Source organism: Salmo salar, chromosome 10 (assembly GCF_965601325.2).
Source record: "Salmo salar chromosome 10, fSalSal1, whole genome shotgun sequence".
Taxonomy (NCBI): domain Eukaryota; kingdom Metazoa; phylum Chordata; class Actinopteri; order Salmoniformes; family Salmonidae; genus Salmo; species Salmo salar.
In genome coordinates this window covers 98968650-98987065 of record NC_138300.1, presented here as the reverse complement: position 1 = coordinate 98987065, position 18416 = coordinate 98968650, and the positions used below count along the sequence as shown (strand labels likewise).

General features: G+C 41.9%; 1 protein-coding gene across 3 annotated transcripts in view; it reads left to right on the top strand.

The window, feature by feature from the left end:
- Positions 1 to 7561: 7561 nt before the first annotated feature.
- The window catches only part of LOC106561320 (putative adenosylhomocysteinase 3), a 35574-nt gene continuing 24719 nt past the window's right edge, over positions 7562 to 18416 (top strand). The window contains exon 1 of one of the 3 annotated variants that reach the window (XR_014379102.1): positions 7562 to 8019. Coding sequence is in view for 2 of the 3 variants with exons in the window: in XM_082957279.1 (XP_082813405.1) it covers positions 7759 to 8019 (261 nt within the window). In the remaining variant the exon portion in view is untranslated. The remainder of the gene's footprint in view (positions 8020 to 18416) is intronic. The other 2 variants (XM_082957279.1, XM_082957278.1) reach the window with 2 other exon arrangements.

The following is an 18416-nucleotide window of genomic DNA, read 5'->3' as shown; positions in this document are numbered from 1 at the left end:
TTTTTAAAAGCTGTCTAGTGGAGGATAGTGCTGGCTACATAGAGAATGAACTATTAAAACCAAAGAAGCTTTCAGAGACTTCAGCATCTCTTCCGTGCAGAGGAAGAATGCTGGTAGCTATTGTATAAACTTTAATGCACTGTGCGGGTGTGTGCGTGTGCCTGTGTGTGTGTGTGCGTGTGCCTGTGTGTGTGTGTGTGTGTGTGGGCCTTTGTGTGTGTGTGTGTGTGTGTGTGTGTGTGTGTGTGTGTGTGTGTGTGTGTGTGTGTGTGTGTGTGTGTGTGTGTGTGTGCGTGCGTGTGCCTGTGAGTGTGTGCGTGTGTTTGTGTGTGTGTGTGTGGGTGCGTGTGCCTGTGAGTGTGTGTGTGTGTGTGTGTGTGTGTGTGTGTAAAGCGGCGGATTCCATCTCCCCTTTCTCTCCAACCGTTCCACATCTCCCTCTCTTCCTATATCTCCTCCGCTCTCCCTTCTGCATGTGTGTAAAAGAAAATGACTGTGTGTTTGTGTCACTGTTTATGCCCGCAGCCATTCCTGTGCCACTGCTGACAATTGAGGAGAAAAGACAATAGGATTGCACAAAAGTTTCCATTCTCTCCCAACAAACCCTAACAAGTCACCTACCATACATTGTTCAACATGGCTTTGCTGCTCTGAGTTTGAGCAGCAAAGCCTTGTTGAACTATGTACGGTAGGTGTGTGAGTGTTTATTGTATGATAGAGCTGCAAATCTATAAATACAAATAAAGATATATAAATATATATTTTTATAAACCTCTAACCTAAATCCTAACCCATCTAACCCTAATCCAAGTCAGGATTGAATGTCATGTTTAGTGTTAAATGTTTAAGTTTACCTAGTCTTACCTAATCACATAACGCACAATATGGACAGCAGAGAAAGAGAAAGAGAGAGAGAGAGAAGATTGGATGGACGGAAGGATGGAAGCACTCTGAGGAGAAGTGTAACCATTCCTGTTAGGCAAAGTGAGGGGGTTATGAGAGCTGAGCAACTAAGTTTCAGAAAAGCATGTCACAGAGACACACACCCATGCACGCGCCCTGCAGGCTGAAAGGCAGTGAGAATGAGGGATGAGAGGTAGCACAATGAAAAGGAATCCAGAGGAGAGGTCGTCATAGCAACATTGGGAGAGAAAACAAGCACTGCTTCCTGTTCTCTCGTATTTTTCTCCTGCGTCTTTCCTTTCTTCATGTCTCTCCTCTCTTCACATCTGCTCTCCTCCATCTTTTTTATTCCCTTATCCTTCCCTCTAGTGGTTAGAGTGTTGGGCCAGCAACCGAAAGGTTGCTGGATCAAATCCCCAAACTGACAAGGTAAAAAATATGTTGTGCCCCTGAGCAAGGCAGTTAACCCACTGTTCCCCGGGTGTCGAAGACGTGGATGTTGATTAAGGCAGCCCCCCGCACAGTTTGCTTACACTGAAATGAAACCCTAGAACGTCAGACGTGTGTGTATGTGTTTGCTTTAATGCTTAACTCTGACATATGACTCTAATCACTCTAATCATCTAACGCATTTAAATGTTGGGTTAAATGAGGAAGACACATTTCAGTTGAAGGCATTCAGTTGTACAACTGACTAGGTATCCCCCTTTCCCTTTCCCCTCTCTGTGTATGTGTGTGGTCTACTCACTGAGTCATGGTTGTGAATCATATGCACTGTTATGATAACCCTCAGTTAAGGCTGAGGTGAAGCATGTTGCAGTGTCACATCCAGGGAATGATTAGAGTCATATGTCAGAGTTAAGCATTAAAGCAAATACATACACACATGTCTGACTTTCTAGGGTTTCATTTCAGTGTAAGCAAACTGTAGTCACCATCAGCCAAAAGACAATGCATCTCATATTAATGAATGATATGATACAATGACATGATTGATACCATGATCTGACAATGTAGAATCATGATGGGTCTTTCTCCCTCTGTTCTTTATATCCCTGTTTCTCTCTATCCCTCTCTCTTTCTCTCTTTCTATCTATGTCGCTCTCTCAATCTTTCTATCCAAGTGTGTCTGTCTCTCTCTCTGTGTGTGTCTGTTGTCTCTCTGTGTGTGTGTCTCTCTCTTTCTGTGTTTCTCTGTCTCTCTAGCTCTCTCTCTCTGTCTGTCTCTCTGTGTTTCTCTGTCGTCTCTAGCTGCTCTCTCTGTGTCTCTCTCTCTCTGTCTCTCTGTGGTTCTCTGCCTCTAGCTCTCTCTCTCTGTCTCTCTGTGTTTCTCTCTCTCTAGCGCTCTCTCTCTGCTGTCTCTCTCTCGCTTTCTCTGCCTCTGTGTCTCTCTGTCTCTCTCTTTCTGTGTGTCTGTCTCTCTCTCTGTGTGTGTCTCTCTCTCTGTCTCTCTTTCTGTCTCTCTGTGTGTCTCTCTCTCTCTCATTTGAATTCTGTACACAACAGGTGTTCGCTGGACCGGGGAATGCTCAAGGACTTATGAAACGCTCCCCACAGCAGAGCTAAATGGTGCGGTGTGTGTGTGTGTGTGTTGTAACGCTGCAGAGAGAGTGAGAATCTGCCGCCATGGCGACAGTCCCAGCAGTATCTTATAGCAACAGGTTGCTAGGCAGCCTGCATTGGTAGATGAGTTGGAAGCTTTTGTGTGTGCATTTGCATGTGTGAGTTTTGTAACGGATTGTTGAGTTCAGAGGAGAAAATCAAACGCATCAAGTTACATTGAGTTCTCTTTGGCCTTGTAGGTTATGTCTGTTGGCGCTATTTGACACAGCATTAAATCCAGTAAAGTTTTAATGTCCATAACATTGCAATGGTAGATTTTTAAGATTTTTCTTTTTAACCTTTTAATCTGAAACTTTAAACTTTAAACCCTCAGACTGTTGACAGCAAGCTGGTTGTTTTCTATAATTAGAATTACATTATTCCATTTACTCTATATTTTTTCAGTGACAGACAACAATGACCATGTTGCTATAGAAACAAAGTGACTTCATCAGCCAGCAGCTACAGGTAATTTACATTTACATTTACATTTACGTCATTTAGCAGACGCTCTTATCCAGAGCGACTTACAAATTGGTGCATTCACCTTAAGATATCCAGTGGAACAACCCCTTTACAATAGTACATCTATATCTTCGTTCTAACTCAGTTGCCGGAAAGGAAGGAAACCTCTCAGGGATTTCACCATGAGGCCAATGGTGACTTTAAAACAGTTACAGAGTTTAATGGCTGTGATATGAGAAAACTGAGGATGGACCAACAACATTGTAGTTACTCCAAAATACTAACCTAAATGAGAGTGAAAAGAAGGAAGAAATTAACTTTATCTCCTGAATACAAAGCGTTATGTTAGGGGCAAATCCAACACAACACATCACTGAGTACCACTCTTCATATTTTTAATCATGATGGTGGCTGCATCATGTTATCGGTATGCTTGTCATCTGTCACATCCTGATCTGTTTCATCTGTCTTTGTGATTGTCTCCAACCCCCTCCAGGTGTCGCCCATCTTCCCCATTATCCTCTGTGTATTTATACCTAAGTTCTCTATTTGTCTGTTGCCAGTTTGTTTTATTCATTCAGACCTACCAGTGTTTTTACCCTTGCTCCTGTCCTGTCTATAGTGCCTGTTTCCTAGTTTTCTGCCCTGGACCTGAAGCTACATCCCTGCGCCTTCTTCTCCCATCGCCTGAACGCCACGGAGAAAAACTATGATGTGGGAAATCGTGAGCTTCTCACAGTGAAGATAGCATTGGAGGAATGGAAGCACTGGCTGGAAGGAGCGGAACACCCGTTCATCGTATGGACCGACCACAAAAATCTGGATTATCTCCGCACCGCCAAATGCCTCAACTCCAGGCAAGCTAAATGGGCCCTGCTGTTCACACGGTTCAACTTCTCCCTCTCATATCGGCCAGGATCCAAGAATGTCAAGCCGGATGCATTGTCTCGCCGTTATAGCCCCACGGCTATTACCCCGGAGCCTGAGACCATCCTTCCCACCTCGTGCCGTGCAACGGCACACAGCTGGAGAATAGGGAAACGGGTCCGGGAGGTGCATCGTTCCCAGCCGAAAGAGGTCGGGATACCTTCTGCCCAGATGTTTGGAGAGGCCAGTCGGCCATCCTCAAGACCACCTCCAGGTATCGACGACAAGCGGATCGCCACCGGACCCCGGCTCCCCGGTATCATCTCGGGCAGAAGGTATGGCTGTCCACCTGGGATCTGCTCCTCCGGGTGGAATCCTGCAAACTCTTCCCCCGGTTTATCGGCCCGTTTCCCATCTCCAAAATCATTAGCCCCTCTGCTGTTCGTCTTCTGTTGCCCCGGACCCTTCGTATACATCCTACCTTTCATGTGTCCAGAGTTAACACGTCTCACAGCCCTTTGTCTCCTGTTTTTCCCCTTGCTCCTGTCCTGTCCATAGTGCCTATTTCCTAGTTTTCCCGGTTTTGACCTTTCTGCCTGCCTGCCTACCGTCCCGTACCTTTGTCCCACTACTCTGGTTTATCCATATAAAGAAATGGAATAGAGCTAAGCACAGGCAAAATCCTAGAGAAAAACCAGGTTCAGTCTGCTTTCCAACAAACACTGGGAGACAAATTCACCTTTCAGCAGGACAATAACCTCAAACACAAATATACACTGGACTTGCTGACCAAGACGACAGTAAATGTTCCTGAGTGACAGTTTTGACTTAAAGCGGCTTGAAAATCTATGGCAAGACTTGAAAATGTCTTGAAGATTATTTTTTTGTATAAATGTGCAAATTAGAGGTCAACCGATTATGATTTTTCAACGCCGATACCGATACTGTTTATTGGAGAACCAAAAAAAGCTGATACTGATTTATCGGCTGATTTTTAAATTGTGTTATTTTAAACAACTTAAACAACACATCCTAGATCTGAATGAAAGAAATAATCTTATGAAATACTTTTTTCTTTACATAGTTGAATGTGCTGACAACAAAATCACACATAAATAATCAATGGAAATCCAATTTATCAACCCATGGAGGTCTGGATTTGGAGTCACACTCAAAATTAAAGTGGAAAACCACACTACAGGCTGATCCAACTTTGATGTAATGTCCTTAAAACAAGTCAAAATGAGGCTCAGTAGTGTGTGTGGCCTCCACGTGCCTGTATGACCTCCCTACAACGCCTGGGCATGCTCCTGATGAGGTGGCGGATGGTCTCCTGAGGGATCTCCTCCCAGACCTGCACTAAAGCATCCGCCAACTCCTGGACAGTCTGTGGTGCAACGTGGCGTTGGTGGATGGAGCGAGACATGATGACACAGATGTGCTCAATTGGATTCAGGTCTGGGGAACGGGCAGGCCAGTCCATGGCATCAATGCCTTCCTCTTGCAGGAACTGCTGACACACTCCAGCCACATGAGGTCTAGCATTGTCTTGCATTAGGAGGAACCCAGGGCCAACCGCACCAGCATATGGTCTCACAAGGGGTCTGAGGATCTCATCTCCGTACCTAATGGCAGTCAGGCTACCTCTGGCGAGCACATGGAGGGCTGTGCGGCCCCCCAAAGAAATGCCACCCCACACCATGACTGACCCACCGCCAAACCGGTCATGCTGGAGGATGTTGCAGGCAGCAGAACGTTCTCCACGGTGTCTCCAGACTCTGTCACGTCTGTCATGTGCTCAGTGTGAACCTGCTTTCATCTGTGAAGAGCACAGGGCACCAGTGGCGAATTTGCCAATCTTGGTGTTCTCTGGCAAATGCCAAACGTCCTGCACGGTGTTGGGCTGTAAGCACAACCCCCACCTGTGGACGTCGGGCCCTCATACCACCCTCATGGAGTCTGTTTCTGACCGTTTGAGCAGACACATGCACATTTGTGGCCTGCTGGAGGTCATTTTGCAGGGCTCTGGCAGTGCTTCTCCTGCTCCTCCTTGCACAAAGGCGGAGGTAGCGGTCCTGCTGCTGGGTTGTTGCCCTCCTACGGCCTCCTCCACGTCTCCTGATGTACTGGCCTGTCTCCTGGTAGCGCCTCCATGCTCTGGACACTACGCTGACAGACACAGCAAACCTTCTTGCCACAGCTCGCATTGATGTGCCATCCTGGATGAGCTGCACTACCTGAGCCACTTGTGTGGGTTGTAGACTCCGTCTCATGCTACCACTAGAGTGAAAGCACCGCCAGCATTCAAAAGTGACCAAAACATCAGCCAGGAAGCATAGGAACTGAGAATTGGTCTGTGGTTACCACCTGCAGAACCACTCCTTTATTGGGGGTGTCTTGCTAATTGCCTATAATTTCCACCTTTTGTCTATTCCATTTGCACAACAGCATGTTAAATTTATTGTCAATCAGTGTTGCTTCCTAAGTGGACAGTTTGATTTCACAGAAGTGTGATTGACTTGGAGTTACATTGTGTTGTTTAAGTGTTCCCTTTATTTTTTTGAGCAGTGTATATATATATATATATATATATATATATAAACACCTGCGTTAGACAGGATTACCTACACATACTGACCAGCTCAAATAGACAGAAGCTGCTACATGGCAGACCAATCCGAACTCATCTCTCAGCATGTCCAGCCCACTCATTATCTCAGCCAATCATGGCTAGCGGGAAGATTGCCCCCTCCCCCCCATTTTTCTGTGGCTAAACCAACTAGGCTCGTAATTGAACAATTGTATTTGTATTTCAAATCAAATCTAATCAAATTGTATTAGTCACATGGGACGAATACAGTGAAATGCTTACTTACAAACCCCTAACTAACAATGCAGTTTTAGAAAATACGGATAAGAATAAGAAATAAAAGTAACAAGTAATTAAAGAGCAGCAGTAAAATAACAATAGCCCATTTACAGATGGCATACAAGTTTGTTATTAAGGCACATGAAAGTTCACATGTTCAAGAAGGCATTTCTGCCAAAAAACGCATTTTGATAAAAATGTTAAAGTTTATGTTCTCCTGTGAAGTAGTGACGCGCGACATACGCCTAGTTTCCTGAAACGAGTCACATATGTGTTTGTGTGTGTCTATATGTGTGTTTGTGTGTTGAAGGCGTGGACGATATGGGCCGCAGACAGAGAACCCTCAGACTTTAGGAATGACACACACCTCCACCACCCAAAGCCTGCCCCTGCCGCCTCTCCTCATGCTCCGCAGACACACCCTCTGCTACCGGTTCCCTCGGAAACAACCCCCGGAGCGCCTGAGTTGCCCCATGAAGGGCAGAGCAAAGACTTCCTGAACACTCACCCTGACAGTAAAGACTACTGACTATCTTCATCATTGTCTTTGTTGCAACCTTCTTTGTGTTTAAAAGATGGCAGTTCAGTGAACCGTTTCACTGGACTGCCATCCAGTGAGGGGTTGTTCAATGGAAGTTTCAATTGAAATTCAATGGAAGTTACAAAATACATTTTTGGGCTGTGGGCCTAAATCCTTAATGTGGATGTGATCTGCCTCTCTGTATGGCTATCATGACTACAGGGTTTACTGTAAACACATGTCACTGTGCCTTTTGCTTTGTGTGTTATGTGTTGAAAATGAACACATACTGGCAGAGTGAAATGTGTCATCAGGGTCACAAACATAGACAGTAAAATCTGTCTTCATTTTGGAATGTGGAAGGTCATCATTTTCAGTCACCATAGTCATCATTTTGGAATGTGGAAGGTATGTGGGTACTTAGCCTACTGGACAGATCATACCTCTGCTCAGACCCGCCCTTACCTGTGTTTTTTTCATACTTTCAAAAGAAGAGGTTATTTAGTTCAGTCACCACAACACCAGTCCAGTTATGGCCGAGAAATCTGAACAGACTGACGCTCCTTCTCCAGATAAAGACCTAACCTTACCGATCATGTTTCCCGAACTGCATACAGAAGAAGAGGGTGGTGCTACTACCTTCTCAACGTCGACATGCAACCCCAACCTGTGGAAGATGTTGCATGCAGCCGAGACCAGATGGAGCGAGCAGTCTCAACCGTCCAACGAAAACGGGGCCGAGGTGTCCGTTGGGGCGGGAGAGACAGTGATCGAAGCGCTAAATATGGAGAGGGTGAGGATAAATCAATTACCTATACTCGTGTCTTATCCAGCTTTTACTGTGGGGGGTTGAGTTTTAACTTCAGTAGGCTACTACATGTGCTAGACCGCGCATTCAACAGTTTGAGTTGCTCAATCAATGCAACTTTAGTTGGATAGCATCCTACCATCTTTACTGTGACAGTGAATCAATGTGTGATAGGCTACACGTCAAGGTTTGAAAGATGAAGGGAGTGTCTGCTCAGATCTCAATTGCGACAATTAAAAGCATTATCAAAAGCAACTTCGTCTGCGCCAAGACATGCGCCAACGTTAGACATCACCACAGCATATAATGTTAATCAAAAACAAATGTCGCGACTGCATGTTTCTGCAATGAGGCACGCAGATCCGAACAGAGCGTCTGTAAATCTTGATGGTACTGTGACCGAAGTACATAGAACGATAAGTGTAAATGAGAAACGCATTTAATATGTAGGGGGTTAGTTAGGCTATTGCTGGGACTAGAATACAAGGCTGTATAACTGGACTTTCTAAAGTTATGACCAAAAAGGAACCAATCCACCTTGTGAAATATAGCTTGCAACCTGGTCTCAGCGAATTTAATATTTTTCTGTACAAAAATCCGAGATACTCCAGTATGATATTATACGTTTCGTATTGGTATGTATTATTTTGTGGATTTTCATCACCATCATTTCGTATGATGTGTTACGAATTACAATTTGTATTATATTTTACGAATTTGCAAAACGTACAAATATGTTACAAATTAGCAAAACATAAAATATGTTACACATTTTCTAAACTATATATTATGAATTCTAGCTATGCCACTAATGTTAGCTAGCTCTATATTGGAAGCTAGGTTAGGGGTTAGAGTTTGGGGTTAGGGTTAAGGTTAGGGTTAAATTTAGGAGTTAGCATGTTAGCTAACCCTTCCCTAACCCTTTAATCTAAGTAGTTGCAAAGTAACTAAAAAGTAGCAAGTAGTTGAAAAGGTGCTAATTAGCTAAAGTTGTCTATGATGAGATTCAAACTCACAACCTTTGGGTTGCTAGACATTTGTGTCATAAACCCATCCATCCATCTAACCTGACCAGACCTAATTTCATTTTTGCCTTAAGTAACAATCTGTCTTATGTAACCTTACCGAACATAACATATCATACTAAATGGAGAATCTTGGATTTATCTACAGAATAATATGAAATGCTCAGAGACCAGGTTGGTGTCAAGACGATTATGAATGGGGAGGCCAAGGTGGGGCACAGAACCAGTTTAGGGGGCCCATAACATTTTGAACCTTAATCGATGCAAGATGGATTTGTTCAATATATACTGAACAAAAATATAAATGCAACATGCAAATAATTTCAAAGATTTTACTGAGTTACAGTTCATATAAGGAAATCAGTCAATATAAATAAATAAATTAGGCCCTAATCTATGGATATCGCATGACTGGGAAAATAGATATGCATCAGTTGGTCACAGATACCTTAAAAAAAAGTAGGGGCGTGGATCAGAAAACTAGTCAATATCTGGTTTGATCACCATTTGCCTGATGCAGCGCGACACATCTCCTTCGGATGGAGTTGATCAGGCTGTTGTTTGTGGCCTGTGGAATATTGTCCAGCTTCTCTTCAATGGCTGTGTGAAGTTTCTGGATATTGGTGGGAACTGGAACACGCTGTCAAACACTTTGGTCCAGAGCATCCCAAACATGCTCAATGGGTGACATAACTAGTGAGTTTGCAGGCCATGGAAGAACTGGGACATTTTCAGCTTCCAGAAATTGTGTACAGATCCTTGCGACATGGGGCTGTGCTTTACCATGCTGAAACATGAGGTGATGGCAGTGGATGAATGGCACGACAATGGGTCTCAGGATCTCGTCACGGTGTCTGTGCATTCAAATGGCCATCAATAAAAAAATACAATTGTGTTTGTTGTCAATAACTTATGCCTTCCCATACCATAAGCCCACCACAACCATGGGGCACTCTGTTCATAACGTTGACATCAGCAAACCGCTCGCCCACAAGATGGCATACACATGGACTGCAGTTGTGAGGCCGGTTGGACGTGCTGCCAAATTCTCTAAAACGATGTTTGAGGCGGCTTATGGTAGAGAAATGAACATTAAATTCTCTGGCAACTGCTCAGGTGGACATTCCTGCAGTCAGCATACTATCCCTCAAAACTTGAAACATCTGTGGCATTGTGTTCTGTGACAAAACTGCACATTTTAGGGTGCCCTTTTATTGTCCCCAGCACATGGGGCAGCCTTGTAATGATCATGCTGTTTAACCCGCTAAGGTCGATGTCCACTCCCCTGGGGAAATCTGATTAGCATAATAATAAAATCTGCATAAATATCTGTTAATTTTAGCTAGAGATATGTATTTTTTGTGTTGGATACATCTTAATCCACTGCATCCGCCTGTGTCGCACTTAGGCATCTGTGGTGAAAGGTAACAGAACTAGAGTGGTGTTTGTCAGACCATGAGACATTCCGAAAATTGGTCTTCTCTCAAAATCGTCTGTAGCGTCAGAACAGTTTGGCTACACACGAATATGACCGCTCAATGTAAAGGGTAGACACTCGAGAAACACGTACATGTCGGTTTTGCTCTCGAACGCCTACAGTCCTCATATTACTCATCTGAAGGTCCCACCTTACAAATGGAAAAAATCTATGGAAGTATATACTGTATTCTGACCCCTTCACTTTTTCCATATTTTGTTACGTTACAGCCTTATCCTAAAATGGATTAAATTGTTTTTTCCCCCTCATCAGTCTACACACAATACCCCATAATGACTTAAGCAAACAGAGGTTTTTAGAATTTTTTACAAATGTATTAAATAGAAAAAAATGAAATGTTATATTTACATAAGTATTCAGACACTTTACTCAGTACTTTGTTGAAGCACCTTTGGCAGCGATTACAGCCTCGAGTCTTCTTGGGTATGATGCTACAAGCTTGGCACACCTGTATTTGGGGAGTTTCTCCAATTCTTCTTTGCAGATCCTCACAAGCTCTGTCAGGTTGGATGGGGAGCGTTCTTGGGGACCTTCAATGCTGCAGCAATGTTTTGGTACCCTTCCCCAGATCTGTGCCTTACTAACACTATCCTGTCTCGGAGTTCTACGGACACTTCCTTTGACCTCATGGCTTGGTTTTTGCTCTGACATACACTGTCAACTGTGGGACCTTATATAGAAAGGTGTGTACCTTTCCAAATCATGTCCAATCAATTGAATGTACAAGTGGACTCCAATCAAATTGTAGAAACATCTCAAGGATGATCAAAGGAAACAGGATGCACCTGAGCTCAATTTAGAGTCTCATACCAAAGAGTCTAAATAATTATGTAAATAAGGTATTTCTGTTTTTAATTTTTAATACATTTTTAACACGTTTTCGCTTTGTCACTATGGGGTATTGTGTGGAGATTGCTTAGAATTGTTATTTACTTAATCATTTTTTTTAATAAAGCTGTACCGTAACAAAATGTGGAAAAAGTCAAGGGGTCTGAATACTTTCCAAAGGCATTGTATATAGAGACTGTTTAGTGCCAAAAATAAGGGGTTAAATACACGTACAAAAAATAACAAATGTTTCCTGAGCTTTCTTATATCGCTCAGATATAGGACAGACACTTCAGGACAAACTTCCTTTACATTTTTTGGGGGGACTATCTGTTCCATGTAGTGAATCTGTTATTCAATGCGTTTAAATGGGCTAATAGCAGTAAGGCCAAAAATACTTTTTCATCAAATAATTTTGTATATATTTTTTTTATACTTCAAGGGGTCTTCAAATTCCAAATCAAATAGCAAAATGATCATTGGTATGACCTTAAAACAATTCCATATAGTTTAGTAGAACCCCCAGGCTTAGACAGGGCTTAGACTCTTATGGGTAATCAGTTTATTAATGTGCCACACCTGTCAGGTGGATGGATTATCTTGGCAATGAAGAAATGCTCACTAACAGGGATATAAACAAATTTGTGCACAAAATTTGAGAGAAATAAGCTTTTTGTGCGTATGGAACATTTCTGGGATCTTTTATTTCAGCTCATGAACCATGGGACCAACACTGCATGTTGTGTTTATATTTTTGTTCAGTGTAGCAAATATTTGATTTAATTTATTTTATTTGACCTTTATTTAACTAGGCAACCTTTATTTAACTAGGCAAGTCAATCTACGGGGGATATACATTTTTAAGGTTATATTCATTAAAAGCCTTCAATGAGAGGCAAAGTGATGTTGTACAGAGAATATTCATAAACTGGCATAGAAAGGTTGTTTAAAGGTTGTGAACCTGTACTAGGTCAGTTTGGTGACATTCAGAGGGTGCCAGAGTGACCCACTTCATGAGGTAAACACACCACACCCACACTTCGTTAGGTAAGCTATACTGAGAGTCTGGGCCTTCAGAAAAACAGGTTCACTCTGAAGCCTTTGAAGGTCAGAGTGTGCAGCTATTGTCACCCACACCTTATTTATATAGGCTTTATTTGTGTGCGTGTTCAGGTCAGTTACAGTTTCTCCATCTACAAAGCTCTACCAAAATAAAGTGTGCTGCTGTTCTCCACACTGACATGAGTTTCTCAACCTGTCCTGAGCACTCTCTCTACTGGTTTAGTCCCAAACTGGTAGCAGGCGTGCATCTGCATTAGTGGAGGCTGCTGAGGGGAGGACGGCTCATAATAATGGCTGGAATGGAGCAAATGGAATGGCATCAAACCATAGCTGTGTTCGAATACTCATACAAACCCTACTAACTGTACTATTTGTGATGTAAATTGAGTAAATAGTATGCTTATTGGTCAAACTATGGATATAGTTAGTATGGCAAAAGTTCCCAGATGTCGTACTGCATTAGTCAAAATACGAAGTATACGAGCAGTGGACACTATTTCCGTACTTTTAGGGCCCATAATTCAATTCTTCAGAAAGTGGGCGTGGCTTCATATCGTTTTCAGATTTGAGGAAAATGGAAGAAAATGTGCAGTCCAATAAGAGCGGATACAAATTCATTGCTTTAACTAATTATGACAAATGTTAAGAAAATGTTGAGCAATGTAACAAAGTAATGACTTTTCAAGTTACCTTACACGTTATGTTGGCTGACAATTTGCTAGCTATGCTATCCTTACGAACTACAAAGCATATTACAGCAGTATATACCAGTATGTTAGCTAGCTACCTAACGTTAATTGGCTACTAATACATCAAACTTGCCAGTATATTAAATACAGTGGCAAGAAAAAGTAAGTGAACCCTTTGGAATTACCTGGATTTCTGCATAAATTGGTCATCAAATTTGATCTGATCTTCATCATATCACAACAATAGACAAACATAGTATGCTTAAACTAATGACACACAAATTATTGTATTTTTCTTGTCTATATTGAATACATAATTTAAACATTCACAGTGTAGGTGGGAAAAAGTATGTGAACCCCTAGCCTAATAACTTCTCCAAAAGCTAATTGGAGTCAGGCGTCAGCTAACCTGGAGTCCAATCAATGAGACAAGATTGGAGATGTTGGTTAGAGCTGCCTTGCCCTATAAAAAACTCACCAAATTTGAGTTTGCTATTCACAAGAAGCATTGCCTGATGTGAACCATGCCTCAAACAAAAGAGATCTCAGAAGACCTAAGATTAATAATTGTTGACTTGTTTAAAGCTGGAAAGGGTTACAAAAGTATCTCTAAAAGCCTTGATGTTCATCAGTCCACGGTAAGACAAATTGTCTATAAATGGAGAAAGTTCAGCACTGTTGTTACTCTCCAAAGAAGTGCCCGTTCTGCAAAGATGACTGCAAGAGCACAGTGCGGAATGCTCAATGAGGTTAAGAACAATCCTAGAGTGTCAGCTAAAGACTTACAGAAATGTTTGGAACATGCTAACATCTCTGTTGATGAGTCTACGATACGTAAAACACTAAACAAGAATGGTGTTTATGGGAGGACACCACGGAAGAAGCCACTGCTGTCCAAAAAAAACATTGCTGCACATCTGAAGTTTGCAAAAGTGCACCTGGATGTTCCACAGCGCTACTGGCAAAATATTCGGTGGACAGATTAAACTACAGTTAAGTTGTTTGGAAGGAGAACACAACACTATGTGTGGTGAAAAAAAGGCACATCACACCAACATCAAAACCTCATGCCAACTGTAAAGTATGGTGGAAGGAGCATCATGGTTTGGGGCTGCTTTGCTGCCTCAGGGCCTGGACACCTTGCTATCATCGACAGAAAAATGAATTCCCAAGTTTATCAAAACATTTTGCCGGAGAATGTAAGTCTATCTGTCCGCCAATTGAAACTCAACAGAAGTTGGGTGATGCAACAGGACAAAGACCCAAAACACAGAAGTAAATCAAAAACAGAATGGCTTCAACAGAAGAGTATGGAGAAAAATAAATAAATAAATAAAATGTATGAAATGTATTCATTCACTACTGTAAGTCGCTCTGGATAAGAGCATCTGCTAAATGACTGAAATGTAATGTAAATGTAAGAAAATACGCCTTCTGGAGTGGCCCAGTCAGAGTCCTAACCTCAACCTGATTGAGATGCTGTGGCATGACCTCAAGAGAACAGTTCACACCAGACATCCCAAGAATATTGCTGAACTGAAACAGTTTTGTAAAGAGGAATGGTCCAAAATTCCTCCTGACTGTTGTGCAGGTCTAAACTACAGAAAAAGTTCATTTGAAGTTATTGCTTCCAAAGGAGGGTCAACCAGTTATTAAATCCAAGGGTTCACATACTTTTCCCACCCTACACTGTGAATGTTTACACGGTGTGTTCAATAAAAACATGAAAATATCTAATTGTTTGTGTTTTATTTGTTTAAGCAGACTGTGTTTGTCAATTGTTGTGACCTAGATGAAGATCAGATCAAATTTTATGAACAATCTAAGCAGAAATCCAGGTATTTCCAAAGGGTTCACATACTTTTTCTTGCTACTCTATATGCTATCTAGCTAACTATCCAATGTTTATTGACCTGATTAACCCCGTAATTCTTAGTTTATCTAAGTGGTTTAGTTGTTGTGCATTCTCAATGGACATTCTGGTGCTTTCGTAAATTCGCTATGGCTATCTACTCCGATTTCAGAGCACTCTCGTCTGAGTGTACCAGAGCGCAGAATAACTGATGAATTTACGAACGCTCAACACCCGTTGAATATGGCCGGTGTCAGTAATCATCAGCATAATAAAGTAATTAAATTGTCGCCAGCAGCACAGTTACAGTCACCAACACTCTGGATAACATGAAAACTACCTAACCATCTCTGCTATGGCGAGTAAAATGGTCAGAGTGAGGTGTTCTCTTATTTGTGTCTGGAAGTAGCTAGGCAATGTTAGCCTGTTAGCTTGGGTGCTTGACTGCCGTTGTGAGGCCAGAACGTCCAGTGTGTGCTCTGAATGCTCCGAGAGCGAAACGCTCTGAATTTACAAACGGATAATCTGATAAAAATCTGACAATGCTCTGAAATTACGAATGCCTAGCGGGCCTTCTGGTACTCCAGATTAAGAACACACCCAAAGTCATAAAATGTCTAGCTATGTCACGACTTCCGCCGAAGTTGTTCCCTCTCCTTGTTCGGGCGGCGTTTGGTGGTCGAAGTCGCCGACCTTCTAGCCATCGCTGATCCTCTTTTCATTTTCCTTTGGTTTTGTCTTGTATTGTATCACACCTGGTTCCAATCCCATTCATTACATGTTATGTATTTAACCCTCTGTTCCCCCTCATTGTCCTTGTCGGTGATTGTTTGTTTGTAAGCTATGTGCAAGATATGTTCTGGTGTGCGCCGGGTTTTGTACCCACTTTTATTATTTTGTATATTTTGGTTTTCAGAGTTTTTGAGCACTTATTAAACTGCTACATTTTATACCAAGTTCGATCTCCTGCGCCTGACTTCCCTGCCTCATAAATGCTATAACTTCAATTTCTCAAACATATGACTATTTTACACCATTTTATAGATACACCTCTCCTGAATTGAACCACGATTTCAAAAAGGCTTCACAGCAAAAGCAAAACATTAGATTATGTTAGGAGAGTACCCTGCCAAAAAAATCACATTGCCATTTTCAAAGCAACTAGCATGCATCACAAATACCCAAAACACAGCAAAATGCAGCACTAACCTTTGATGATCTTCATCAGATGACACTCCTAGGACATTATGTTATACAATACATGCATTTTTTGTTCGATAAAGTTCATATTTATATATAAAAACAGCATTTTACATCGGCGCGTGACGTTCAGAAAATATTTTCCCTCAAATGCTTCCGGTGAATCAGCGCTACAATTTACAAAATTACTATTCGAAAACATTGTTAAAATGTAATATTGTCATTCAAAGAATTATAGATTAACATCTCGTGAATGCAACCGCATTGCCAGATTTAAAAATAACTTTACTGGGAAATCACACTTTGCAATAAACGACGTGGTATGCTCAGAAAAATAGGCTAGGCGATACATGTTAGCGCCATCCTGGAACCATCTAAAATCAAATATACTATTGTAAATATTCCCTTACCTTTGATTATCTTCATCAGAAGGCACTTCCAGGAATCCCAGGTCCACAACAAATGTAGTTTTGTTCGAAAAAGTTAATAATTGATGTCCCAATAGTTCCTTCTTGTTAGCGCGTCCCGAAGGCTACTCATAATGTACTTGTCGTCACGAATGTGCAAAAAATATATATTTACGTTCGTTCAAACATGTCAAACGTTGTATAACATAAATCTTTAGGGCCTTTTTCAACCCGAACTTCAATAATATTCAAGGTGGACGATTGCATTGTCTTACTAAACGATTCAGAACAAAAGGGTTCCCATGGGCGCCCGCGTCATAGTAGTAATGGCCCTCCCCCTGTGACCAACTTCCCAAGCCTCTCTTTGGGTCAGTTTCTACCATAGAAGACTCAAACCACTTTGTAAAGTCTGTTGACATCTAGTGGAAGCCTTAGGAAGTGCTAAATGATTAATAAGTCCCTGTGTGTTTCAATGGCAAAGGCTTTGAAGTGATTCCACACATCAGATTTCCACTTCCTGTTAGGATTTGTCTCAGGGTTTTGACAGCCATATGAGTTATGTTATACTCACAGACACCATTCAAACAGTTTTAGAAACTTTAGAGTATTTTCTATCCAAATCTACTAATTATATGCATATTCTAGTTACTGGGCAGGAGTAGTAACCAGATTAAATCGGGTACGTTTTTTATCTGGCCGTGCAAATACTGCCCCCTATCCCCAACAGGTTAAACTGCTCCGTTTTATACCAAGTTCGATCTCCTGCGCCTGACTTCCCTGCCACCAGCACGCACCCTTACAAGCTAGTCATTTGTTATGCTAAAAAGCTAGCAAGAGGTTTCATAGCAACAGCATCAACTTCTGGTAGACAGGCGAAGCTCTGGTACGCTCAACTACAGTTTGTTTACAGTATACTAAAATGAGCTAATAGTATATAGTATGTAGTATATTCTCATTAAGTATGTAATATACAGAATGTTAGTATTGGTATTCAAACACAGCTCTACTGTTTGATGTATTTGATACCATTCCACTGATTCCGCTCCAGCCATTACCACGAGCCCGTCCTCCCCAATTAAGGTTCCACCAACCTCCTGTGATCTGCATACCCTTATTCTGTTCATCATGGCCCTGCCAGTGGCCAGTGTTGTATATATACCAGGTTATACCTTTCGTACTGCCTGGCTTACTTTAGTTGTATGCACAAAACATCATGGGAGTTAGAAATGATCAGGTTCATATAAATGGTTGAACTGAATTCCTCTTTCCTGTCTCATCATTATTGAATTGTTATAAAAACGTGGCTATGAAACCCACAAGACATAACAAAAGATTGGCGACGAGTAAGTCTGAACCGACAGTGACTATTCTGTCCAGAAGAAGTCGGTTTTAACATGTTTAAAACTATTATTTTATGTGGTACAGTCTAGGCTAGTGGTAGCACCCTGTATCGCTAGCAGATTTTTACATTTTAGTCATTTAGCAGACGCTTTATCCAGAGCGACTTACAGTAGTGAATGCATACATTTCATTTCATGCATTTTTGTACTGGCCCCCCGTGGGAATCGAACCCACAACCCTGGCGTTGCACACACCATGCTCTACCAACTGAGCCATAGGGACAGATGCAAGTTCATGCATAATCAAGCTAGCTAAGAGAGAGAGTTAGCATCGTCAGGGACGGCAGAAAATCATTTGAGATGAGCGTTGGAGCGGGAAAACAACGTGCTTAAAAAGGGAAGAATATACAGTGGGTAAAGGAAAGGACATTTATTCAACTTTGAAGATGAACTTTGGAATTAAAAACTGCTAAACAAGCAA